Here is a 27,605-nt window from a genome sequence, read left to right on the forward strand (position 1 = left end):
CTCAGCTCTAATGACTAGCTTTTAATTTATAATACTTTATTTCAAAAGTTTCCAAGTTTGTACACATTGTTTCCTCAAGTTCCCTCCCATTTCCCCCCTGAACAATCACATAGTTCAAATTTGTAACAAATCCATTAAGCAACAAGTCTATTAAGTAGACATTTATATTTGTATATAAACAAGACACAATTAATAAAAAATTACAGACAGAAAAAAAGGGAAATTAGCTTAACATATATTAGGGCTGTGCACCGGAAAAAAATTCACCTTGGAACTTGCCTCACTGGCTTGAATATTGGGTGTTGGCTTGGTGGCACAGACTAATATCATACTTTGCCTCACATCCAAGGCAGAAGTCAAATCACCATATTTTCTGATGCCTCAGATGTCCTCCCTATTGACAAAAGCAAACACACACTTAAAAGCCCAGAGCGGTTTCTAAGCCTTGGAGCCAAACAGCTTTGCCTTACATCTGAGCTGCCTTGGATTCAGAGGCAGTCCAAGTATCTCCAAGGCAAGGATTCCTGCCTCTGATTTGTGTTTCATCCATGGCAAATGCACAGCCCTAATAAATATGGCTGTTAATTAATTTCATTTCAGTCCATAGCCAACGTCTCACATTTAAAAAGTATGATGCATTAATACATTGTCAGTGCAAAACATTCTCCGTACGATTTGTGAGTAGAGGTTTGAGTTTAATAAATGTATGAAAAGCAATGTAATATACCTTTATTGTTCCTGCAAACAAAACGCAATGCTTATAATACACACCTGGAAAAAAACCTCACAAAAGCAAGAGGGCAAAAGAAATCTTCTCTCAAGCCTTCACCAGGTTGCAACAGGATTGGCTTTATATTTTCTGTAATCATCCATGCAGAAAAATGCTAACTCTGTTTCATTTGCTGAAAGGAAAAATATTGAATGTCTTTGGTGAAAACATTAATTTTCAAGCCACAGTACACTATATTAACATTAATTAGAATCACAGATGGTGCTGAATGCTCTGTGGTTTAAGGCTATTGCTAGTTATCAGCTTGTTTGTTTTTACATCAGATCCAAATAGCAAGAATGAGTTTAGCCCCACACATCCAGCTGCATACTGTAGCTGGGGGAGGGGTGACAGGGAATAGCAACCTTGTTAAAAAACAGTTTCTAAAACCAAGGGCTATGAAACCATTTAGATAGCATTCCACAAGCTTAAAAAAAATCCAGTACTCCTCTTCAGAAAACACTGAAAAACAACAAAGCCTGCATTTTAAAGTTCCTTCTGTTCAGTGGGGGGAGGGGTGATATCCCCCTGAAATTAACCTGTAGCCATAATAATTTAATACTTAGAGGATCAGTAGAATATTTTACAGATCACTTTACATTCTCCCTCATGACCCATCAAAATGTGTGTCTGAAGAAGCTATTTTTTTGCCCTGCCGATGATTAATTCATGAGGCTTCAACAATATGCAAAGTGAAAGACACAAATTGGCTTCTCCAGCAATACCTTCAAATGCCTCTAATTATTCACAGGGGATACAGCAGAGCTAAAGGACCCACAAAGGTTCAGAGCAGTCACAATTCTTTCCACCAGCAGGTCAAGGACTTCCTCTTCTAAAACAATAAGTCAGCAACATTACTAATTCAGAGCGGAGACGTAGCTGACGGAAAGCCATCACAATTATAAGACATAGAATTCTTTTGAAGTGGCGAGCCACTAAGTTCCACACAAGCTTTTTAAAATTAAACCAGAAGTTAATGAAGTCTGCCTGCATTATGCAAAAAGGGGCAAGGAATGACAACTCTGGATGTTGACTAGGAAGCTTGCAGAAACTTGGGGCAATGAAAAGTGAAGGCAACACAGCTGTAGCTCCCAAACTTTCCTTCCCCCCCCCAGACCACTTCAAAATTGCTGAGCACCTTGGCAGACCACTTAATGACTTTTTTCTGACTGTTGTAGCAATTGTAATGCCCTGTGCTAGATGCTGCATGATTTTTAATTGTATTTTTATTGCTTCTGGGGGGTTTTCTGTATTTTATTGTATTACAATTTGTATTCCATAGAATTCTATAGAATTCAGATTTTAAGTGCTGTTCAAAGCCATGATGCAGACCACCTGAATGAAGCTCACGGACCAATTTGGGAACCCCTGCGATGCAGTATACTTGTAAAACAAAACAAAAAAACCATAGGAAGCATCCCAACACCAAGACAGACCATTGATCCATATTGCTCAGTACTGTTGACACAGACTAGCAGCAGCTCTCTGGGGTTTCAGGCAGAGTTTGTTCCCATCCCTACCTGGAGATGCCAGGTATTGAACCTGGAACCTTGTGCATGCAAAGCAGATACTCTACCACTAAGCTACAGCTGTTCCCCAAGGACATTTAAGCCTTATCAGATAATAGCTGCCAAGATAAAAGTTATTCTCACAAACATTTCCAGTTATAGGGCCTGTTTATATTTTACTCCTGGATTTATACTCTGGGAGAATTCAGAAGCAAGCTTCAGGTTCTCACACTGACACTGTCCCTCCTTCAAGTGAATCAAGAGATCCTACTTTTCTTTTTTAATGTGGAATCTTCCTGTAGTTACTTGAATTTCCTTGCAATAAGAACAGCAAAATAAGGCATGCATGAGCTCAAGTATTGCCTGCACAGGTCCACAGAGAAGTGAGTAGCCTGTGGTTCTCCAGATGTTGCTAGACCAGTGGTTCCCCACCTTTGTTCCCCACAGACCACTTCAAAATTGCTGATGACCTTGGCGGACCACTTAATGAATTTTCTGCCTGTTGTAGCAATTGTAATGCATTGTACTGGATGCTGCATGATTTTTCTTTTATTTCTCATATTGTATTTCAATTTGCATTCCACAGATTTCAAATACAATGAAACACAATATAAGAAACAAAAGAAGCAATGAAAATAGAATGGAAAATCAATATGAATATTGTCCTGGACCACCTAAAGTTTGGGAACCCCTATGCTACACCACAAGGCCCATCAACCCTGACCACTGGCCATGTGGTTTGGGGCTGATGGGAGTCCAACAACATCTAGAGGGCTAAACGTTCCCCATCCCTGCCCTAAAAGAAAGATGCATTTCTCAACTAGAGAAAGTAAAGATTCTGGTCTGCCCAGTCTTTACCCAACACTCAAATGACTACACTACACTATCTTTCAACATTGCACTAATCAAGCAAGTCACTGGAGAATAAATAGACTTCACATTTAAAAAAATCTTTTACACCTATTTGGAAGACTTCACCATGATTGGATTCTCCCATTTTTAGGTTTTTTTCCTTAGATGCTCCATTGAAAGCTTCTGCCAGGCACAAAATGTGCTCTATTTTTAGCAAGATGCTGTACATCCCATTTACCATTACAAATTTGGTCTCTGAAAGAGATCTCTTGGAACTGCCAGACTACTTGTACGGCGCGAAAGTAACAGCCAGCAGGAACTTTGTTTGCTGCACAACGCTGTTTCCATATATTTATTACTGTATGATTTGGCCCATGGCACTTCCCAATCAGAGGATGAGCAGGCACATACAGTTATGAGCCACATCCTTTTATATTTCCCCAAGTGATCTGGGTGAGTCTCCAGCACTGCACATTATTAAACAGACTCCTTATTACTCCTCACTAGCCACTGCTTAAATTTCTACCAAAACATCCATTTAAATGTTACCAAAAAGACTAAGCAGACATGGTACTAATAACCAAGCTGTCAATCATTTAAAATTACCCTTGATAGAATTCAAAGCATACCCTTTTTGCGGGGGGGGGGGGGAGAAATACCTCCATTAACATTCTGATGAGAGATATGTGGTGCCCTCAAGCCTAATGATTTGAATGTACATTAAGCCCCCACCCCTCCTGAATAATTACCAGGTTGCATTCAGAGCATCAGGGATACCATTTGCTTTTCAGGTGGCTATCCAAACATACTCAGCCATTCTCAAGATAATGACAAGCACAATGAACGGAGGCTTCAGTCAACACAAGCGTACTACCAACCTACTCCTGCTGCTCTCAGGGTGCTGTCCTCTGGCAAAATTAGTTTGTCATCATCTTCTAAACTCACGACAAGTTCATTGGTCTAGAAATGGGGGGGAGGGGAGGAAATGAAGATAAATATGGGATTGTCAAATAAGGGCTGACATTATATTCTAGTAGAGGACAGGCATCTTCCAACATTAACAGATTACATTTAGAAAGATCTGGTGTGGAAGAAGTAAGCAGTCATAAAACGTACCTTAGAGCCATGCGCCTGGTGAATAATCTTCATTTTGTCTGAAAGAGATTGCTTACTTTGAGATAGTATTTTATATTGGACACTCAGCTGTAATGTTACTTCTAAGGTCTTCTGTGCGATACATTCTTCCTACACATTTGTTATCTTGTAGTATTTTTGTGCTTATTTTGTTTCCCTCAACCAGGAATGGACAGACAGTATAGCATCAGCACAAGCCTATATCCAGTTTAATAGCAAGGAAATTCCTCTGGATTCAACAGATACCAAGTATTGTTTTTTTTGGTGTGCAATTCAGAGACGCACAATAATACCTACCACAAAGAATTTGTGGGCTGCTACGGAAAGTGCAAACATTTTGCAGCAATTGGCCCAAAAATGCAAGAGAAAATGTATTCAGAAGTTATGAAATGGTGGGGAAAATATATTTTGCCCAATGAAACAATGTGAATGTGCACTATGGGCTCATTTGCAGCTTTCCAGTAATAAATAACATTTATTGTTTCTTGATGTTTCAGAGTGTGTAACAGTAATAGCACATTAAAAAATTACAAGAGCATTATGAATAAATAAGCTCTTAAGAACCCAGGTTCAAGTACCTATTCATTGCCAGCCCAAAAATACTAACAGAAGCCGCTGGGTTCTCTATCTTAAAACAAAGGGCTTCTATACTTACACACACACCCAATCTAATTTTATATCTGTTATACCCTGAACACAAATGTGGAATAAATCCTTGAAACTATTCAAAAATACACATCCAAAAAATATAACTTATGCTTATTTAGGTTTGCAGAATTCAAGCTAAAACATGAATTCCAGCCTTCAGGGCAGTTTTGCTTTCCAATGTACGGTTAAAAGTAAAACCAAAAGAAGAAATGCCCTTTAAATTGTTAAACCAGATTATCAATTACAGTAAAATAAAGATAGCGGTATTTGAGAGATTTGATTGGTTTTTTTTCCTGATGTAATTAGTTTTCCAATCTAGATATTAACAGAAAGGGAATCTCAGCATATATTCCTACTTGTTAAGCCTCTGTTCGCAACAAATGTGCTTAACTGTGCACACAAGATAAAAGCAGGCAGCTTTTGCCAAGGACACTCACTAAGGACCTTTTGTACAAAACAAGGAGAGGCCAGATTCCTGCTGATTTCTTCTTTATCATCACAAAGCAAGTGGTAAATGCATATTTTAAAAATCTCAACAAAAATCTGAAATGACTTCATGTTCTGCAATTGCTCCACCATGGGCAGCATTTGATTTTAAGTGTACTTCAAATGACTACTTTTTTTGCTGATCACTGAATTCTGGTTTCTTACTATTCATAACTGTTGCTTTATTATTATGTTTTAGTAAGCAAGACAAACTGAGCATGTCCAAAAAGGCAAAATTTCATTACAGACAAGAGCATCCAGCAGAGCATTCAACTGATGTTTTCTTGCCATATATTTATTGAAGATCCGTAAGGGATTAAGTGGATCAGGACTGAACTGTAAAGCACCAGAACTCTACCATCTAACCACTGAACCATGATCCCCTGCTCCTGAGTCAATACCAGATCTTCCAGGCAACAGCAAACAGTAGAAACCTGTTTTCTGTTGTTCCTAAATGAAAGCTGAAGTTTTCAAAGTGTCAGGTTCCAAGCCAGATACTCCATAAACAGTACACAGACAAATCAAAATATCTTTTGCTTGCAGCCTGAGCCCCTCTACAAGTCTGATTTCATCTTATATCATTTCGCAAACTCATACTTAAGCTCTTGGCTGTTTACCTCCAGCTTCATTCTCACCCTCTTCTTATTTACTATGTAAATTCTTTCAACACAAAAGCCTCTCCTTCCATGCTTCCAGCTCCTACATGGCTACCCTTTCTGACCTCACAATTAGTTGCTGGATATTGAAACGCAGAAGCACGATGGAAACCGCGATTTCAAAGGATTGTGGGTCATGAGCAACACTTCAACATGCGAATCAAGTTTAAAAGAGACTTTAGGACGGTGATAAAAAATTAATACCCAAAAGACAATTCTGCCAATTAACACTAGAATGAATAATGGGCAGGCTAATGCTGAAGTGAATTCTAAGATGTACACCCTTAATGACTCCATGAGGTAAAGTTTTACCTGTAATGGAAATGAAATTCCTTATTCTTTTCCAGGCCAACCTCTACACCATCTCCCATCATAAAAAACAGCATGCCACGATTTTACTGCCTCTTCTACATTTAAGCTATTTTAAATTCAGCTAGCACAAGTCATCAGATATCCTATCAGCAGCTGGACCACAGTCAACATGGAGAAACATGACTTGGGCAGGTAAAATATGTCACCGACAAACAGCTTCCAGCAGTTACAAAAATCACAACAAGGATTTAGCTAATTCTTTTTTAAAAAAATAAGTATTCCTACAGCTCTTACAGTTCGTGGTATACTTCCCAATGTCTGCTACTGCTAGCTTTCACTGACTCATAACACGGGTTGCCAGATCCACATTCCAAGAGGATTCGTGTACATTCAGAAGTGACAAACAAGGGATCCTTTAATCAGGTATGTTTTTCCCATCATAACATTGAAGTGATCAATATTAGACAAAGGATGGCCAGCACTACTTCTTTTGGGGGCAAGGCACAGATCATCATTCCCTTCTGTTAGAGCCCTGGGGAAGCCAGAATTTGGTAACATGGAGGAGGAGGGTGGAAGGGATTGGAAGGGGATGGGAAGGAAGGGGTGAAGGAAGGGGGGAGGGGATAGGAGGGAGGAGGAGGGGAGGGAAGGCTTGATCATTTACATGCTTTTTGAGTTCAGTGGGATTTACTCCTATGAAATCATGCTTAGGATGGGTGAAACTGACCTGGGGGAGGGGCAAGAAAGGGAGGAGGAAGGGGAAGGGAGGCGATTGGATGGGTGTGCCTTGGGCAGAAGGGAAGCCCCTTTTCTTTACAAAAGGAAAACATGGTGAACAGTATCACTGCTTTTCAGCTTTCCCCCCAACTTTTTATTCTACAGCGGGCACACATAGCCTCCCAACCAAATATAAACCAAAGCTGTCGTTGGCCACATCCACACCAGGTCTTTATTTCACTTTACACAGTCATGGCTTCTCCCAAAGAATCCTAGAAAGTGTAGCTAGTGAAGGGTGCTGAGAGTTGCTAGGAGATGCACTGTTCCTCTCACAAAGCTTCAATCAGAGCAGCTGACTGTTAAACCACTCTGACCACTGGAGCTCTGTCAGGGGAATAGGTGTCTCCTCTTAGCACCCTTTACAAACTACACTTCCCAGGATTCTGTGGGGAAAGCCATGACTGTCTCAAGTGAAATGTAGGTCTGGTGTGAGTGTGGCCCCGATTAGGCAAGCCAAGCAGCTGCGAGTCTGGCTTTTAGAACACTGACAGTTGTTTCTTGCTGAGCATGCCTGGCCTTATCATTGAGTTCAATGCTAAATTTCTTAAATTAATTAAAAATCAGCCAGGCATTTTTTTTAACCTTTAAACTGCAGAGTATGGGGCAAGGTCAGTAATAGGATTACAGGTACTCTGTGAACATGGCTGATTTTTAATGAATTTCAACAGATTATGAGAACTCAGAGAAAAAAGTCCAAAAGGGGTTTGGTTTTCTTATCTCTCTTTTTACACTTTGAACTCTAGATTCTCTCCGACTGTTTTGTGTATCACCATGAAAATGTAGAGGGTTGTTCAGCAAGCGTTTCTGAGGACTGTAAGTTTGGTAAGGTTTTGTTTTGAAATGAGCTTATGGGAAGCATCAGAATGGCATGGGGAGCTATTTTCAATTTAACATTGCGGAATGCGAAAAATCCATGCTGACTATAGTATACAGCCTCTCTTGCGGCTGTATAATTTCACCATGAACTTGCCTCCTTACAGATGACTAGGCTGTGTCAGAAAGTTAGTGCCATCTATCTATAACGGCTGCTCCTTAGAGCAGAAGCACTCAGACAGAACTGAAGCATTACACAACACAAAAGTCAAATGTAATATAAAAGTATGGGCTCTTACAACATGACAAACAATTCCTATTAGTAAAAATATGGGGAAGCATTTTAGCACAATTTGTATAAAATTTGGTAGGGCCACAAACAGCCTGATAAAATTGTTTTTATAAACTACGCAGGAGTAGCATGATTGCCAACAGTTTAAAAAACTAGCTCTCTGGTCCTGTTCTATCCAGCTACCAGCCACAAGTTGGCATTTCTTGAATTAAAGCCTGAAAGTGAAACCCTATGCATGCTTACTTGGGAAAAAATCACACTGAATTCAATGAGATCTCCAGCCTAAGTACAATAAAGTTCAAGAGATTCACTACAAAATAAAGCTTGAGTGCAGTGCTCTAGTTCTAGATCCTCTTCATACCACAATCCTATGCATGTATACTTGGAAGTAAGTTCCACAGTATTTATTGGGGCTAACTCCCTTGTAAGTTTGTACTCCCACGTAAGAGACACAAGGATTATTTTCTGATGTTATGAGTAAAAACTCCAGGGGGAAAAGTTTATTTAGTTCTGAAGCCACTGAGGCAGCACTGCCAGGGCCGCTGAGAGTGGCACTGGGCCTAGGGCAAGATGCATGATTGGGGGGCCCTGCCTAAATCTTCCTACAATCCAAATGTTACTACTTTATTTAAACAAGTTTTTAAGTGACTTGGGTTTAACTTGGGGCAAGAAAGATTGAAAATGAATGAAAACATTAAAAATAACACTGTTTACAAACCCAAATGAAAATAAACTGAACATTTCTAGAACAACTACATTACCAAACTACTTAATTAGTAGCGTTAACACATTTGAATGAAAACACACTATGACTGATCATCAGTCTATTCATCTACCACAAGTCAAGGATATTAGTTTCACTTGTACAGATACTGGTTGAAGGTATGTCTGTAAAGCATAGCATAATAGATAATATATTAAATAAAAATATATATTATATAACAAATAAAATAACGGCTTGGGTCTCCCATACAAGCCTAGCTGGTCTTTGAGATTTGCCTAGGAGCCCCTTCTGTTGACCTCATCGCCCTCAGACACATTGGCAAGGATGCAAGAGAGGGTGTTCTCAGTGGCCCACTACCGGGGCCTACTACTACAGCCTAGTAGTTCTGGTCTCAAGGTGTATGTTGCACTTTGCCATGTCTGAATCATATTAATAAATTTTGGTGGTTACAGAATACATTGACATGATATTTAGCAACAGACGTTATAGTCACTCTCCGGTTCATTGAGACAAAATTTATTTTGTAATGTATTGTTTGTTTTTTCAGAGGCCTGGGTCCTCCAAAGGTCGAGGCCCTGGAGATTTTTTTCCCCTGGTCTCCCTCCTCTGTCCTGAGCATTGCTGCTACAACTATTCTATAATTTCACAGTCAGAAACCTTCCTCAGGGAAAAAACCTGTTTAATTTTTCCACTCATGCTTCCATGTACAGCACCATTGATAGCATGATGATCTATCAATCTTCAAGCTACCAATGAGATATTCTCCGGAGTTTGTTGGACTATAACTTCCATAATCCCTCATGACAGGCCATGCTAGCTAGGGCTGATGAGAATTGTAGTCCAATAACATTTGGTAGACACCACATGCTCTCCCTGGTGCACATAATCCAAGCTGAAGAGCAAGGAAAAACACATACCATATCTATATTTTTTAAAAGGAGGTGGAAGTCCAGTCCTTAATGCCACATCTAGGAAAAAAATGTTGAAAAGAAACATTAACAAATCACTTATATTTAATAAAGATACACACACTATTATGATCTTTTCTTAGGACCAACAGCACAATCCTATGCATATTTACTCAAAAATAAGTTCCACCGAGTCCAATGGATCTTACTCCAAAGTAACTGCACATAGGCCAGCAGCCCAAGTCTTACAAATCAATGGGACCCAAGTAAAAGAGATATACTGGCACACTCAGTGTACCAAACGATGTTAGCGAGAATAGAGGTTAAAATTATGCACAATACACCCCGATGTCTGTCAACAACCATCTTAACACAATCAATTTCATTTAAATTGTTATGTCAATAACTGCAAGAAACCTCATCTGTGAAGTGTCCCTGAGATACTGCAGGTCCTTTGAGGGACAAGCAATGGAAGGGAGCCTTATGAATGCTTGGTGTTTTGCTTATCTGGGCCACAACACAGCAGGAACGTAGAAAGTTGCTTTATATCAAACTAGACAAGTGGTCCATCTGTCCCAATATTTTCAACACAGAATGGTAGCAGCCTTCCAGAGGCTGAGACAGGAGTTTTCCCCACATCAACCTAGAAATGCCATGGATTGAACTTCAGACCTCCTGCATGCAAAGCATTTGGTCCACCCAGTAAGCATTAAGCTACAACTCTATCCCGGCGGCTATCACCATATGACAGTTCCTCCAGGGTTTTTTTCTGACACGTATTTCTTAGCACACCAAGACGCACTAGCCAAACATAACAATAGTTTCTTACCCTTCTTCACAAATTCAATAAACTCTTTAACAGTATGATCCAGGTTGACATCATGGTACACAACAGGTTTAAAATTACGGTGCTCGAAGGAGCGAACTAGGCGAACAGTGACAGTAGCAACTTCTGAGGACATGTGAGTTAGCCACAAATTATCTGGAAGACAAAAACGTAATACAACATATTGTTTCAACGCGCTTTCTTTTGAAAAAAGTAGGAGCATAAAGACCTAATATAAGCACGTCCTTTACCTAAGATTACTTTCAGCATTTTTTTGGAATTTGGGGCTATTTGGAAAAGATGATAGTAAACAGAAAGAAGATTGAAAAGAAGCATAGAGGTCAAGAGACAGGTTATGATTTAAAAAAAACAGACATATTAGCTTTGGTGCCCTCCATATGTTTTGGATTACAGCTGCCATCAGCCCTAGTCAGTATGGTCAGTGATCATGGTTGATAGTAGGTATGGTCCAAAACAAATGGAGGGCACCAAGTTAGCAAAGGCTGAACTAGAGGTACTGCTAAAAGAGTACTGTGAAGTTCAAAGAAGCCCCAAATTTCTATTAATCCAAGTTTTGTTGCAAACCCAACTTTCTGACCCTTCCTCCATTACTGGCGGAATGGAGATCTCTTAAGCTTATTTGTGAAATCTGAACTCAAAATGGGGAATTGAGGGCAAGCACCAGAGATCCACAAGATTCCAAACTCTGTAACACATTTCATACGATGTGATACACACTTAGACGTGAGAACACACTGTCCAAAGATCCAAGTTTAAGATTACTATTAAGTGGAACACAATTTAATGAACTGATCAGCTAAGTAGAGCTATATGTCTTTTAAAGATTTTTTTAAAATGCAACATAATTATCTGTGGTAACAAAAGATAATCATATTATACCAATCCTGAAAGGTGTCAGTACTACCATACAAACCCCTGAATCGCTTAGGACCCAAATACTTGAGGAATATCTTTCCATTCTTCCCAAGTACCAGACAACCTAAACTTTGAGGTCTGTAGGCGAGGCCCTCTTTTGAAGCTAGTGGAGGATTTCCACCCAATGCAATTACCAGTGTTAAAGGAGAGATTTACCTAAAGGCTGCAAGGGGTTAGGAAAAGGTTGAATTCCCTCCCCCTGCCTATCACAATCCCAAGAGTTATCTTGTTTAGCCTTCCAGCCAGTTTTCCTTTTCCAAGTAACACTCAACCTACTGAATGCTCTCTGTGCTCTTTTGGGGAGCAGAGCTGCCCCTTAGTTATTTGTGGTGTGTTTCTTGTTCATCTGGAAACCTCAGAACTCTGCCAAATATGCCAAAACCTCTTAATTACTCTGTTTTGGTTCCATTTCTGTCCACACACCTCAGATCGTTATTTGATGGAGTGATATTCTTCTTACTTTGATTTCTAGCTTGCCATAGAGGCATGCATTCAAGCATTTGCTTGAACATATGAATGTTCAAACTGCATATAAAAGCAGGGGGACGTGCAAGCAAGCATCACCCCCAGTGTCTAGGTGCATGTCACCCCATCCACTCAGTCCCTACTCTTATTCAAGTTGAGCAGGGAAGAGTCTAAAAGAGGCTTTCACTTGAGCTTGATCAAGCAGTCTTCAGTCAAGGAGTCTACTCGTATTCAAATGAACACAAGTAAAAGCCCCCTACAGACCTTTCCCCACTCAAATGGCAAAGTCAGACTCTAAACAGGCAGGGCTGTGGGCATTGGGGCCATGGCTGGCATGCATAGTGCCTCTTAGATATGAGTTTTCCTGCTCAGGCATAATTCATGAACAGGACGCTGTTCTCAAAGAGTCAAGCTGTGGCTCTCCAGATTATACAGCCACGAGAGTGGCTGTATACTATAGCCAGCATGGATTTTTCACATTCCACAATGTTAAAATGAAAATACCCCCATGCTATGCTGATGCTTCCCATAAGCTCATTTCAAAACAAAACCTTACAAAACTTATAGTCCTGAACTCAGAAACGCTTGCTTAACAGCCCTCTACATTTTCATGGTGATACACAAAACAGTCAGAGAAAATCGAGAGTTCAAAGTGTAAAAAGAGAGATAAGAAAACCAGAGCCCTTTTGGACTTTTTTCTGTCAGAGTTCTCATAATCAGTTGAAATTCATTAAAAATCAGCCATGTTCACAGAGTACCTGTAATCCTATTAATGACCTTGCCCCATACTCTGACCTTCATCTTCTGCAGTTTAAAAGTTAAAAAATGCCTGGCTGATTTTTAATTAATTTAAGAAATTTTGGCTTGAACCCAATTACAATGTCGGGCATGCTCAGTAAAAGCCAACTGTCAGGGTTCTAAAAGCCAGACTCGCAGCTGCTTGGCTGGCCTAATCAGGGGGCCACACCCACACCAGACTTTGATTTCACTTGAGACAGTCATGGCTTCCCTTAGAGAATCCTGGGAAGTGTCGTTTGTGAAGTGTGCTGAGAGGAAACTCCTATTCCACTGACAGAGCTCCAGTGGCCAGAGTGGTTTAACAGTCAGCCACTCGACTGAAGGTTTGTGAGGGGAACAGGGCATCTCCTAGCAACTCTCAGCACCTTTCACTAACTACACTTCCCAGGATTCTTTGAGAGACGCAATAACTGTCCAAAGTGAAATAAAGGTCTGGTGTGGATGTGGCCAGGGACACCTTTGCTTTAAATTTGGTGGGAGGCTACATGTGCCTGCTGTAGAATAAAAAAGTGGGGGAAATGCTAAAAAGCAATGATACTGTTCACAATGTTTTCCTTTTGGACAGGAAAGGGGCTTCCCTTCTGCCCAGTGCCCACACACCCACCCAATCTCCTCTCCTCCCCTCCCCGCCCCTCCCCCAGGTCAGTGTTGGACTACAACCTGGGAGACCAGGGTTCGAATCCCCACACAGCCATGAAGCTCACTGGGTGACCTTGGGCTAGTCACTGCCTCTCAGCCTCAGAGGAAGGCAATGGTAAAACCACCTATGAATACCATTTACCATGAAACCCTATTCAAGGGTTGCCATAAGTCAGGATTGACTTGAAGGCAGTCCATTTCCAAACATGATTGCACAAAAATAAATCCCATTGAACTCAAAAAGTATTCAAATGATCAAACGCACCCTGCCTTCTTCTCCCTCCTATCCCCTCCCTTTTGCCCTTTCCCTTCCAATCCCCCCTCCCCCTCCCCTTCCTTGTTCCCATGGTCAGTTTTTCCTATCTTAAGCATGATTGCACAGAAGTAAATACCATTGAACTCTATAAGCATGCAAATGATCAAACCTGCCCTGCCCTGCCCTCCCCCTTCCTTTGCCCCCCTCCAATACACTCCTTCCCTTTCCTCCTCTCCCTCCTCCTCCCCCATGGTCAGTTTTACCTATCCTAACCATGATTGCATGGGAGTAAATTGCACTGAATTCAATAAACATGCAAATGATCAAACCTGTCCTTCTCCTTCCCTCCCCCTCCTACCTGCTCCCATCCCAGTCCTCCCCTCTGCCTTTCCTCCCCTCCCCATCCCCTGTGGTCAGTTTCACCGATCCTAAGCATGATTGCAGGGGAGTAAATCCCAGTGAACTCAGTAAGCATGCAAATGATCAATCCATTCTCAGTAAGCTTGCACAGGATCACATTTCTTACCTCCCAGATTAAAAAGCAGGGAAATTCACTAATAGGCAAAAAATCTTGCGGTTTAAGAACATACCTATAGCCCACAAATATTTCTATCAAACTTTAAAAAGCAGGGAAATTGGGCAGTACAGTGAATGCACCAGGGGAGCAGGAGACCTGACCTCCTTTCTGAGATATTGGACTGCCCTACAAATTGGTCAAAATGCAAACACCATTTGGGTTGGTCTTTCACAGTCCAATCCACTTCCTGTGTAGCTTGGAAGAATTTGGTAACATGTGCCTCTGAGCATATGGCGAGTGGTGACAACACCTGCAATCAGCCCAAATAATAGAAACAAGACATGTGCTGTGCTGATCTTGTTTTAGCAGGGAGGAAGCAACATTATTAAGACAGTTGATATAGTTCAGATGGTCACTTTAAATATGTCTGATTTACTTCGCAATTTTAGTGAAGTTTCCCATAGGAAATCATTTTCTTTTGTTTCTATTTCTGTGAATATGTGAAGTATAGCAACACTTTGCAAAATTTACACTAAAAACACTCCAAACATAACTGTAATAATGGCCCTGACTTCTGCAGAATAGTCCCCAGTGGACATCAGGAGTGTCTCAATTTGCACAAGATAAAACAGTGGGAGGTGAAATATATTCTAGCAAAATTCTAGGTGTGCTCTATGTTTTTAATTGTCCGTGTCCACCTTGCCTTAAATAAAGTGGTTTAAACATAGCAGGCTGAAGACATGCATCCTCTTTTTTCCAACAGCTAGAGTCATTGCTGAAGCAGCAACATATTGTAATCAGTCTGATTTTACATCAAACTGCAGTTTCAGATTCAGCTGTTAATGCACCCAAAATAGAAATAGAACATAACCAACAATTTGAAACACAAAAGGCTGTCTTCACCATCATATGACATTGACCAATAAAAAGGCTTTGAAATTAATAAAAATCAATTTGACATAGATTTCTAGGATAAATAATGAGGGAAATAAATTTTTCTAGTTTAGATTCTCTGTAGAAGCATTAGTAACACAGGAAAGAAGCAAAGTAAGAAGAACACCAACACACATACAAAAATATAATTCTCCATCTTTGGAGATGGCAGGTGTTGCCACCACTCACCATATGCTCAAAGGCACGTTACCAAATTCTTGCAAGCTACACAGGAAGTGGATTGGACTATGAAAGACCAACCCAAATGGTGTTTGCATTTTGACAAATTTGTAGGGCAGTACAATATCTCAGAGAGGAGGTCAGGTCTCCTGCTCCCCTGGTGCATTCACTATAGCTGCCCAATTTCCCTGCTTTTTAAAGTTTGATAGAAATATCTGTGGGCTATAGGTATGTTCTTAAACCGCAACATTTTTCACCTATTAGTGAATATTGTTGGCCTCCTAACTCACATCCAACAACATCTGGAGGGCCACAGGTAAGTCACCTCTACTCTAAGGGTTGGGACAACTTACCATTTAAAATAAAAGTATATATTTTGAAACCAGTCCAAACACGAAAACAGACTGTCTTGAACGCAAATTTCCTTGAAGTTTCCATTGGAGGCTGAAATGTACAATGGCTTACCACTGTAATAAAATCTGAACTACACTATCCAATCCTTATTTCAGTTTAAATTACTTAATTTTAAACATATCTCTCACATGTCTGTCCTCCTTCTATGTCACCTAGGACCATGGTATGTGCATTTTAACATATGAATAAGTAATACAGAACACAAGTTCTGTCTACTGACCAGGTATATTTTTTTTAAAAATGAACTCTTCTACAAAATTCAAAAGACCAATATATGAAATTTACTTTTAAACTTAAATAGTAAATGGCACTATTATAATATTGTTTAAATAAGCGTATGTGACATGGTTGTAGTGTGCTTTACGATAGTTCTCATTCATCTTCATACTATCAGTAAACAAATCCAGTAATAATCTCGTTGTATACATAAGGAAATGAGGCCAGGAGGTACCCATTGATCATAATAGGTGTTCTTGGCTGAAGAAAAATTTGAACCAAGAATGGTATGAACTCTGACAATAATCTAATAAAGCAGATCTAAAATTGCTACTTGCAGGTGTAATTGTGCATGCTCAGAATATTATGCACTCTACAGCTGTGCCACATGATGGCACATATTTTTTAAAAAATAAATCTAACAGGGCTATGCATAGTTAAAATACCTAACTTTGAATACCATGGCATATATGCATTTGCTCACAATGTATAAAATCTGGAGATCACCGTTTGCTGTGCTCTCATGCATATTATTTCTTCCAGGCTTCAATACATAAAGTACCAGGGCAGAGCTACAACACGCCCACCTCACCCACATCTCCCAGAGTCTCATCCCAAAACATGCCTTCTCGGCTCTTGTAGCGGAGCAGGAACAAAGCCGCGCCACTTAGCCCACAGCAGGAGTGATGAGGTCATTCCCTCGGGCGCTATTTGCCAATCCTCTGCATACTATTATTACAACCAAACTGTCACAGAACACTGAGCAAGCTTTTGCGTTCAACAGAACTCTCCATCAGGATATAAAACTTCATTTTTGTCGTATAGTCTCAGTGCGCCTGTACTTTGGAATTTACCACAGCTCCCCATGGGATCCCTAGTAACAATCCGAATTCTTTTCCAGACTTGCAGAAAGACTTCACTCTTTCCTCTCCTCCCTACCTCCTCTTTGTCTTACTCTTGCAGTACTAGTATTTTAGACCACAAGTTCCTCCCAAACACGTGGGCTCGAAGCACGCGGTCCTTCGCCACCCTCACCAACAGACTTTCACTTCCTGGTACATGCACCCTCGTTTCCCCGCAACTCGCTAAACTCCTTAACTTAGCCTCACTTCTTGATCTCCCATCCCTTATGATTGGCTGTTACACTCAGATTCCGTCCAGGCATAGTCCTAGAACTTTCCCCGCCCTATTTGCAGAGTTGCATTCATTGCTCGCTAATTCTAAGGCACACCCATCACCCTATGATTGACAGCACAGCTAGGTCTTCTTCCAATTTCGCCTCCCTTCAGCCATAGAGATAGAAAGTGTAGCCTGAACTTCCGTTAGAAATTCCAGGTCCCTAAGGCAAAACTATTACATAGCTTAGTGCAAACCTATAGACATCTTCAGTGGGGCTGACTTCTGCTGAGACATTGCACTGTTAAGAGTCACAAACGCCTTCCATGTTTTGTGTTTTATTTGGGATTTACACTTTATACTGCTGTAGCGAAATCCCATGTACGTTAATAATATTTATACTGTTGTTGTTAAATATGTTACCCGCCCTTCACCAGTAGATGCCAGTGCAGGTCATCACAACGTAAAATACATTTTTAAAAAGTTTTAAACAAAGCAAAATAAGTCTCACTGAGTTTACTTTCCAGTAATTGTGTTTAGGATTGCGTATAAAATGATAAAAGTTAGAAAAGACAATCCGTTCAAAGTTAGATCGAAAGTGCAAAGAAGTTCAAGCACAGTGTGTGAGACTAATTTTTCTATCTCTATTTTCTCAACAGCGTTAACACGAGAAAGTTCTCCGCCCCCATAGAGATAGGAAAGTGTAGAGTACGAACGGCTTTGTCTAAGACTGAACCGGTATAAGCTGCAATCCTATGCCTACTTATTAAACTGTATTAAACTCAATAGCCAATGAACTCAGTGTGACTTATTTATAATCATGTGCAGGATCACTTTGTTAGACACACACCATTGCGGACGGCATAGAAACAATGGAGAATTTCAGAATTTTGGCGTAGCTCTGATTGGAGTGCGTGCACCATGTCCACCCAGAAACAATGGTTAGTAGCCATGATAATGCGTTTATACTCTTTAACTGCAGTTTCCTTATTTCCGTGAAAAAAAATCCCATGCCAACGCTAATACAGTCCGTTCTCTCCTCCGTGCAGGTTGGGGAGAGGGCTGTGGCTTAAGACTGACATATGACAATATTAATACTGCAAAACAATTCCTTTGGTTGCAACAAAATTTTGATATACTGAAATTGCTGCGAGACACTCCCATTGCAAACCTAGCCCTCAATTGCATAAAGAATCCCACTTCTCCATTAACTTCCATGTAGCCGTGCTACCTTTTTAAACGTTTAAAAGCTCAAAAAAGGCGCATCACGCAAAATAAAGGCCGAGTTACAGAGACGACGCTTTGCTGCTAGTTGGTGGTGGAGATGGAGGAAGATGCTACCCAATCACAGCTACGCTAAAATTCCGAGTTTTTCTACAGACGTTTTTCATTTAAACCTTGGAGAAACCAAAATAGTGAACCTCAGAAGTTAAGAAGTCTAATATTAAAAATCTACATTTTACGTCTACGAAGACAAGAACAATTTTCTCCTTTGGCTATGTGGCGTCTCAAGCTGATGCCGCGCGTTCTGCATTCGCTTTCCAACGCATCTTCCGATTGGTCATATGTCATTCTATATCCCGCCTATTCGTGCGACGCGACTTCTCTCTTTGGGTGAATCCTCACTGGCCTAATTAGTCTATTATCAGGGGGCTATAGCCTTAATGATTATGTACTTCGGGTTCTTTATTGCAGTTGGAAGAATCCTCCATGTGCGGGCTAAGAGTGGGGGAAACCACACGTAGGAAGAAAAAAGAGTCGAAGAAGATGAAAAACCCTTCTCATTAATAAGAATTAGTATGCCTTGGATCTGGGCTGGGGAGGGAGAAATAGAAACAAAGAAATGTTCCTTGTATGGTTTGCATCTTCAATTAGGGCTATGCAGATTTCAATTCCCATGATCCAACGATGCGTTGACTTGCCCAGTCCGCCTCCTAATGCAGCATTTTCTCTACTAATAACCGCGGCCTACTTACCGTCCAACCCTGCTTTTTAAAGTGCACGTGCACTTGCGCAGCTTCAAAAACTACCCACCACCGCCACGACTACTCCGTTGCCTGTTTCCTCGAATTCATAATAGACGCCATCGTGTTTTCAAAGCAGGGCCCGCTTACTTTCGTTTTAACATGAGTTCCTATGCATTTCTTCCAAACTTTGCCTCACTCATGAAGGAGTCTACAGACCACCATAAAGAACCAGTAACGGAGAGAGAGTATCACTCTTATATTTGGCTATATATCTGTGGCGACAAATGATTCAGGCGTACCTTTGCTCGTCAATCCGATCGCGTGCCGAATCGTGATGGAATGAAGGGCCACGAGGCCCCGCCCCTCTTCTATGATTGGTCGGCACGAGCTGAGCTGATCCCTGAAGTAGGGGCTGTGGGAAACCTGTTGTAGCGGGTGTAGTCACGTTGTTGTTACAGTGGAGGAGGATTGCTGTGTGCTTTTGCAATTATGACCCAGGTAAGCCCCCCCCCCCGAAGGGGACTTTTCCAATGTCCTCACGTAGGAGAGGGAAGTAGAGTCTGCTTCTCTTAAGTCAGGCTCTTCAGAGCGACTCCGTTTTCCTTTGCGATTGGTGGCGGAAGGCTGCGCGCGCGCCCGCTCACGTTTCGCCTCCCTTTATTTATTTATTTTTATTTAATTTAATTTATATACCGCCCTAACTCCGAAGGCTCTCTGGGCGGTGTACATAAAAGGTTTGAGGTTTTTCTTGTTCGTTCCTCCTCTCTAGTAGATAGTCTGTGTTGGACCGCGCTTCTTTCACTGCCTAATCCTTTCCTTTGGCATTGTTCGCATTTCCACCCACATGCACGATGCACGATCTAAATGGGACGGCAAGGGGGAGGGGGTGTCTGTTCCTCTCCTTTCCGCGAGAAGGAATGAATCGCTACTGTTCTCTCTTGTCGCTTGGTGGGTAATCTTGCGTTCCGTGGAGACTTATTCCTAAAAAAAACCCCTGTAGTTGTCGTAGGTCGCTACTTTTAAAATAATGCCGTCAATTATTACTATACAACTACAAATGTGAAGCACTTCCTTTTCAGGTGCTGGCTTTTTTTTTTAATTTCTTCTAGGCGGTATTAATCTGTTACTTTGTATCTTCAGCAATAGCGATTACTCGTTTTCACAAGCCAGGTCTTCATGACCAACTCTGGTGTCCTAGGTATACTGTAGTTGCAGCCCTTTTGCATAAGAATAGCTTTAAGCTGAGTTTTCTGCCTGTTTAAAATTGTGCAAGTTTTTTTCTGTAATGGCTTTAACAGGCATTTTTGCTCAGTTGACTTGAGTGGTTCAAGGATTGGTGATAAAACCTCGGTTTTTATAGTATCTGAGGCTTTTGTGTGAAATAATTCCTTAGGCTGTTAGCTGCACAAGGTAACTTCAAAGGTTGGGCCTGTATAAAAGGATATGCATGGAGTGTGCACGCAGCTGGCCAATTGTGGCTTCCACTGCCTGTGCATAAGCAGCTCACATGAGCTATCTAGCTGCATATAGTGCTGTGTGCAATTTCTCAATGGAAGCGATCTGTAGGAACTAGGCCACTTACAAAGAAATTGGGTAACATCTGAGGCAGCCCTCAAAGTAATGCTGAAACGGTTCTTCTGCCAAGTGTTAGTAAAGTAACTGATTTCACAGCTTCCACCCACAGAGTAATTATCAGCCTTCAAATCTCTGTACTGTTTGCCCAACTAAATTCCCATACCTGTATGTTAAAATGGTAATCCTATGCACACTTGTCTGGGAGTAAGTCCAATTGACTTGGTAGGACTTGTTTCAAATTAAACGTGTAGAGGATTATAGTATAGGTTTGTGGAGCTATAAAGTTTCATACTACAATTCTTTTGAGCTGATTGATATGAAGGATTGCCATTGGCCCACAGTAAGTGTAATAAGCAACATTAAATTGCTTAATGCCCTTGTTTGAACCAGGCAGAGTTTGACAAAGCTGCAGAAGAAGTTAAGAAGCTGAAGTCGCAACCAACTGATCAAGAAATGCTGGACATCTACAGCCATTTCAAGCAGGCTACAGTTGGAGATGTAAATACAGGTATGAGTTGGCTTCAGTACTGATGCACTTTGCCTGAATTTAGGAGACCACATTCAAATCCTTGCTTGGTAAAGAAACTCACTGGAGTCATTCTGAGCAATTATTTAAACTGAATATACCCTTTGAATTATTTTGAGGAGAACTATAAACCCCTGTAACCTGACATACGATATGTATATCCCCCAGATAGACAAAGATACTATATGCTGAGCACCATGTTCAAGTTACATTTGGGTATATTAACTGAATGTTATACTTGATAGTAAATGTTCCTCAGTGCAGACCTCCTTAACTACCCAGCGTAGCCTTGTAAACAGATCGACTTGACTTCCAGTTTACAATTTTTTTATTTGGTTGAAAGCAATTTACTTCTCTAGCAAGCAATTTATTTAGCTGCTTATAACCTTTTGCTAAATCTGCTTCCTACCACACAGTAGTAAAAGGATCATACTTGCTACTGCATGGACACATGGCATGAAGTCACAGCAAATCCTGAGGTGTGCATGTATTTTAATGCATAAGCGTGTGAATAAATGTAGCTGTTCAAATACATCATTTTACATCAAGTCCCCCTGTTGGTGTGACCATCACTGGTCACTTCTCCTGCAGCAGCTCTTTTGAGGTAAGCAGTGCCTTGGGTGCTTCAGGAAGTCTGTACTGGGATCACACAGCATTGAGATGTAGTGGGTACTAGGATTCCACGTGGACTATCCAGTTTTGACAAATGAACCAGGAGAAACCTCCAGCATGGTGGATCTTTCACTGGTGTCTGTAGAAGTGTTCTAACCTAGTCAGAATGAGTTGTCCTTGTTCTACCTGAAGCAGTTTCCCCAAGCCAGTAGTTAAGACATTGCTTAACTTTTTAGAGTTCTAGTCCAGCTGACTCCCAAGAGATTTGGGCAATTTCTAGAAATATTTTAAGTTTGAAAAGATACTGAGGGAAAGCTTGGCTCTGACTTGCAAATGTCTAAAAACACTGCCTTTCCTGAGGGTTCTTGGCATAGGACTCAAGAAACTGCAGGGTAGTCCCTGTGAGAATGGCAACTATTAACTAGCGCAGGGCTGAGGAACCTTTTTAGCTTCATGGGCCAGATCCGTACCAGGATTGGCCTTGTGGGCCAAATTTGACAGGTGGGTGTCAGAGGTTGCCCCACACTTTCCCTTCCAACCTCCGGCAGTAGAGATTGAAAGGGCTGTGTGATCCTCCGCATGCTTCTCCTTTGCCCCTCTGATGTCGAGAAGGCAAGGAGGATCACAGGAAAGGAGCCACATGTGGCAGATTCAAAGAGCAGCTCTGGGAGGGAGAACTTGTTTTCATTTAGGGGAAATCGCTGCTGCTTCTTGGAGCAAGGTGTGCTCAGCTCATGTGCTGTTGGGAACCCACCTTGTTCCAGCAAAGCAACAATTGGGAGTCCATTTAAGTTCCTGATTGCTCCTTTGAAGCACCACCCTTACTTATCCCACACCTGATGTCATTATGACATCAGGTGTAGAGTGGATGTGGCTTCCCCAAAACCGCTTTGCAGGCCATACGGGGAGGGCTGGCAGGCCACATTTGGCCCGTGGGGTGCAGGTTCCCCTCCCCTGAACAAGTGGAATGGTGGTAATTTACATTCCAGTGGAATCTCCTGTAGGTGTCGCTGACTGAATCTAGAAGCTACAGCCAACTCCTTCTTTCCCCTAGGCATGTCTCTTGTCTAGTATTGTAGTTAGTACAACAATTAAATATGATATGGGTGTGTTGACATGTTAGTAACCTGTCGGTTACTAACAAGTATCCTGTTAAATGAATGTTCAGGAAAATGAATTCTGAAAGCATAGGCTGGTCTGCTTTTAATTCTGCTAGAGCCTGGTAGCAAGCTATTGCACTGCTAACCCAGGGTTCACATAGGGTTTAACCTAGCTTGTAAGGATTATGATTGGGTTTCATCTTTCAAGAGGAAGGTAAACCTATCTTCTTAGCAGAGGATGGAAGCGATCATTAGGTCTCTTATAACTAAAAGCATACTAGTATGATTTTTTAGTAGACTCTGCATGTTGCTTTGGGTGGTAGTGTTGTGGGAAGGGGGATTATTCACTTCACTTTCACTTGTAGGAGTATCAATAAGTAGCTAAAGTCTGGTTGGGGTGTGCCAAAAGCAATTATTTGAAAAGGCCCTAAAGAGCTCTTATATGAGCTGGGGAAATTAAAGTGCTTGTATGTCTGCTTACTGTAAAGTTTAGAAAGAGTGGATTGATTTACACGATGCTCTTATATGGGCATTTAAACACAACATTTGTGTCTATCATGAGACTAAGTCCTTATTCTTGAGGCAGGCCTGCCTTTTCTCTTACATGGTGGCAGCTAGGACCCTGATCTACTAACCTACTTGGTGGTTCAGGTTATCTGAGTGCACTTTCAGTATCCGGAACTAGAAGGAAAGTCTAAACATAATTTTTCTGTTTCCATAACTTGTGTGGGGTAGGGGGGAGAAATAGCAGCTGAATAGAGACTAGCATCCTGGTACTTGATAGTATGGCCAGAAGACTGCCCCCCCTGATTATTCTGCAACAATGTGATTACTGTTGGACATAGTGGTGGAGGGGGAATCTGGAACTCTTGGCTAACATCCTCCTCTGCTGATGCCAACAGTACAAGGAACTGTCGCTTAGCTTCTCTCAAACGGCAGTGCCAACTAGAACTAAAGGTTATCCATGCTTCCTTGTAAGCATCTGGTTTTCTTTAATAGCCTCATTGCCAGCTTTGGGATGAAATGACAATGCAGTGCTGCCTGCACCTTATTCTGAAATTCTGCTTGTAGAACTTGAGTGCAGCGCATTTGCTCAGGTAGCTTTCCCCACCCTACCCCAAAAACACAGGCATGGAAAATAGGTGAAAAAGTCATATTTAATGATCCTGAGCCTTGGCCAAGGCCCTCTAAAAGAACAACAAAGTACTGACAAACATCCTGGACCAAAATGGAAGGACTGCCTTCAAGTCGATTCCAACAACGCTACCCAAAATGTTAGCATTTGGTAGGTTGCCAAGGAAAGGGAGGCTGCTCTGGTAGGAGAGCCACTACACCAGACATGGTTAACTGAAAGCCAGGTGGAAAATTGCTGGTTAAAAGTCCAGTCAAGCCTTTTGAGGATGAGGATTCTGTCTTATATAATACAGAATTACTGTATAAGGATTACTGAAAATATAAGTGAAATTATTTGAACACTTTACTTTTTCTAAAATTCAAATATAAATTAAATAGCATGGAATGATTGAGGTCATGATGCATTACAAAAATAGAGATGTGTTGTTATATGCCTTCAAGTCAATTACGACTTATGGCAACCCTATGAATCTTTTTTATATATATTCATAGGGTTTTCATGGTAAGAGGTGGTTTACCATTGCCTTCCTCTAAGCCTACAGCACCCGGTATTCCCAGGCAGTCTCCCATCCAAGTACTAACCAGGCTTGACCCTGTTTAGCTTCCGAGATCAGACGAGATTGGGCATGTGCAGGGTAGTATGGCCGTAGGCAAATAAAGATTACTTGTAACCGAAAGTAAGAGGTGGACTGTTCCATGTGAACAATTCCAGAATAGAGTCTACTTCTATACCTCTCTCTACTACAGAATGGCTACTTGGCTAGAACACAGAGCAGAAGAGAAGTCTGGAAAGGTATTTTCATGATTGCAGATCCAGATCCTCCTTGTATATTGAAGTGAAGTGGCCAAGATGACTATAAACTAGCAATGGTCCAAAAGTGAGCACCTGATAACTACCACGTCTTGCTTCTGGAAAATTGTGGACATTTTCTGTTCTAGTAAATGGTTGTCTTAAGTATCTTTTGACATATACAGAGAAAGCCATCTTTTTCATGTTGTCTTTTTCATTTCCAAATAGAATACTGTAACACGGAAGGCATGTAGCTCACATGAAAGTGTAGGATGAACCCCTCATGATGTAAAACTGTTGGGTGCTGCCAGCTGCTTAAAATGGAGCAAGCTGCCTGTTGCAAATATAAAGGTTAAAGCTAGTTGTGAATTGACATCTTACTGTTTCTGACAGATGTAACTCATGTGGGGCACTTTTGTCTTAAAATCTAGGCTGCCTGTATTGGCAGCACAGGTATCCCTCCTTATGGAAGAACAAATACGCAGACATTCCAACAGGCAGTGGCAGCTGGCGGCTCCATGTCAGTGGGGTAGTGGAATCCACTCCGAGTTTTAATCCAGACTTTTAAGGAGCTGTCCAAGGTACTCAAGTTCGGACTAAAACCCAGAGCGGATTCCACTGCCCCATTAACATGGAGCCATCAGCCGCCACTGCCAACAGAATCTGGATGATGCAAAGAAGCTTTGTCACTGTTATTCAGAGGGCTTGATTGTAGAGGAGACATTGTTCATTTTGCTATCTTTCTGGCACTTGCTTATCCAGGTCCAGAGAACATGAATTGGCTTTTAGGTTGCATATTAAACTGTGTGAAACCATTTTGAACAATAATTAGCATATACTCTTCAGCAAGGAACAAATGTGCCATGTTAACCAAACAACCCTTGGATTAAACCAGTTCTTCAGAAGTTGAGAAGCAGCATTTTTGCTATCTGTAACAATTCTTCAGTGGCTTTCCCAGAAAATGTTATGGTTTTATCAACCAGTAGCTTTACCATCTCTAGTTTGGATATTAACTTTAAAAGAATAGCTGGAATCTTATGTTCCCTAGTGCAATCCTAAACTTTTCAGTCTTTATTATAATGAACAATAACTTTTATGCATAAAATAAATGTCCAGCATACTTAAAGCTTTTCAGCAAGCAAGACTAAACTTCTGTTTCTAGACTACAAAACATGACAACATCCATACTTCAGCCAATTAGCACATGATCTTATTTCTTAAATCAAAATGGGCAACTTGATTAAGATACATAAGACTGGTCATGATACTGATATCTTGGTTTTTTAATTAGTTTCCACCCTGCAAGTTCATGTAGTTTGCCTTTTTCATATACCCAAAGCAATCTGTTGTACCTTGGGAAGAGCAGGAATGTTTAATTACTATGTTAAAATGTTCTTTCAGAACGTCCTGGGATGCTTGATTTCAAAGGCAAAGCCAAGTGGGATGCCTGGAATTCTTTGAAAGGTGAGCCTTGAGTGCAATGGCAAATATCACCAAAGGCATACAGTGGCACTTCTATCGTCACAGCAACATGGTCTTCAGATTGCAAATGGAACGAATGTCATTGAGTAGCCTTGGCAGGTTATATAGTGGTAGTAAAGGCAATTGATCTTTGTGCATGGGAGAGGCTCTCCACACATCGCAGTTAAGTTCTCTAGCTGAAGTTCTGCAACAAGTAGGGTAACCTGACTCACTTTCAGCACCAAGAGTTGCTTTCTAGGGTATCTTTCTTGGGATACTTGGTTTTCATGAGATTACATAACAAGCGGGCACAGAGGAGTCCTTGCTTTAAGTAACGTTATCCCAAGTAAGCTATTTCACCTTAAAACTGGTTGGTAACAGGAACCAGATGGTCCGAACATATAAAACCGATTCTGGCCCGCTTGCATTGGCTGCCTGTATGTTTCCGAGCTCGATTCAAGGTGCTGGTTTTAACCTATAAAGCCTTGCACGGCTTGGGACCACAATACCTGATGGAACACCTCTCCCAATACGAACCAATCCATACACTATGCTCAACATCTAAGGCCCTCCTCCGGGTGCCTGCTCAGAGGGAAGCTCAGAGGGTGGCAACAAGGGAGAGAGCCTTCTCAGTGGTGGCCCCCAAATTATGGAATGATTTTCTTGACGAGGTGCGCCTGGCACCATCACTGTTACCTTTTTGGCGCCAGGTCAAGACTTTCCTTTTCTCCCAGGCATTTTAGCATGTGTTTTTTTAATTGTTTGAAATGTTTAAATTGTGTTTTAAATTGTTCTTAAAAGATGTGTTTTAAATTTGTATATGTGTTTTTAGGTACTGTAAACCACCCAGAGAGCTTCGGCTATGGGGCGGTATATAAATACAATAAATAAATAAATAAATAATAATAAAACTTGCCATGGGGGCCCAGTGCAGAGAGAGTCTGATATCAGCATGGATCTAAAACAACTTCATATTTTGTTCTGTTCATTTGACTGATCTTTTTCTTTCAGGAAAGTCCAAAGAAGATGCAATGAAAGCATATATAGCAAAAGTAGAAGAGCTGAAGGAAAAATATGAAATGCAATAAACTCCTTCCTGCATGCCTTTGAATGAAAACATGCCTTACTCCTAATACTGTGGATGACTGAAACTGTATTACACAGTATGGCAGTGCCAAGACTTGATGCCACTTTCTAGAATAAAGCTGTGTAAATTTACTTCTAATGGTTTATAGAATAAAAACTTATCAAATTCACAAACATAA

At 41.1% G+C, this 27,605-nt stretch overlaps 2 protein-coding genes and 1 pseudogene across 10 annotated transcripts; 1 reads left to right on the forward strand and 2 right to left on the reverse strand.

The window, feature by feature from the left end:
* C2H2orf76 (chromosome 2 C2orf76 homolog) lies at window positions 1-19,549 on the reverse strand. 7 transcript variants are annotated; one of them, XR_009760532.1, is made up of 8 exons: window positions 16,544-16,603; window positions 15,783-15,873; window positions 10,709-10,861; window positions 9,889-9,939; window positions 4,246-4,283; window positions 4,008-4,089; window positions 772-902; window positions 1-394 (listed from the first exon to the last, which is right to left on the reverse strand). XR_009760532.1 is itself a non-coding variant. In XM_061608973.1 (8 exons), the coding sequence occupies exons 1-7, from the start codon at window positions 17,181-17,183 to the stop codon at window positions 1,507-1,509; spliced, it is 525 nt and encodes a 174-aa protein (XP_061464957.1). In that variant the 5' UTR covers window positions 17,184-17,269; the 3' UTR covers window positions 815-902; window positions 1,495-1,506. The 7 variants fall into 7 exon arrangements, 6 of the variants coding, with proteins under 6 accessions (XP_061464955.1, XP_061464957.1, XP_061464954.1 ...); XM_061608973.1 differs by lacking the exons at window positions 1-394; window positions 16,544-16,603 and adding exons at window positions 1,495-1,601; window positions 17,169-17,269 and having other exon boundaries at window positions 815-902; XM_061608970.1 differs by lacking the exon at window positions 1-394 and adding an exon at window positions 1,495-1,601 and having other exon boundaries at window positions 815-902.
* Window positions 19,511-27,605, forward strand: DBI (diazepam binding inhibitor, acyl-CoA binding protein). 3 transcript variants are annotated; one of them, XM_061608977.1, is made up of 4 exons: window positions 19,511-19,640; window positions 21,112-21,225; window positions 26,281-26,343; window positions 27,352-27,605. In XM_061608977.1, exons 2-4 carry the CDS (start codon window positions 21,171-21,173, stop codon window positions 27,426-27,428), a joined length of 195 nt encoding a protein of 64 aa, XP_061464961.1. In that variant the 5' UTR covers window positions 19,511-19,640; window positions 21,112-21,170; the 3' UTR covers window positions 27,429-27,605. The 3 variants fall into 3 exon arrangements, with proteins under 3 accessions (XP_061464961.1, XP_061464960.1, XP_061464962.1); XM_061608976.1 differs by having other exon boundaries at window positions 19,513-19,640; window positions 21,108-21,225; XM_061608978.1 differs by lacking the exon at window positions 19,511-19,640 and adding an exon at window positions 19,743-19,876 and having other exon boundaries at window positions 21,108-21,225.
* LOC133378677 (5S ribosomal RNA) lies at window positions 24,623-24,741 on the reverse strand (annotated as a pseudogene).

The sequence above is a fragment of the Rhineura floridana genome, chromosome 2 (genome assembly GCF_030035675.1).
Source record: "Rhineura floridana isolate rRhiFlo1 chromosome 2, rRhiFlo1.hap2, whole genome shotgun sequence".
Taxonomy (NCBI): domain Eukaryota; kingdom Metazoa; phylum Chordata; class Lepidosauria; order Squamata; family Rhineuridae; genus Rhineura; species Rhineura floridana.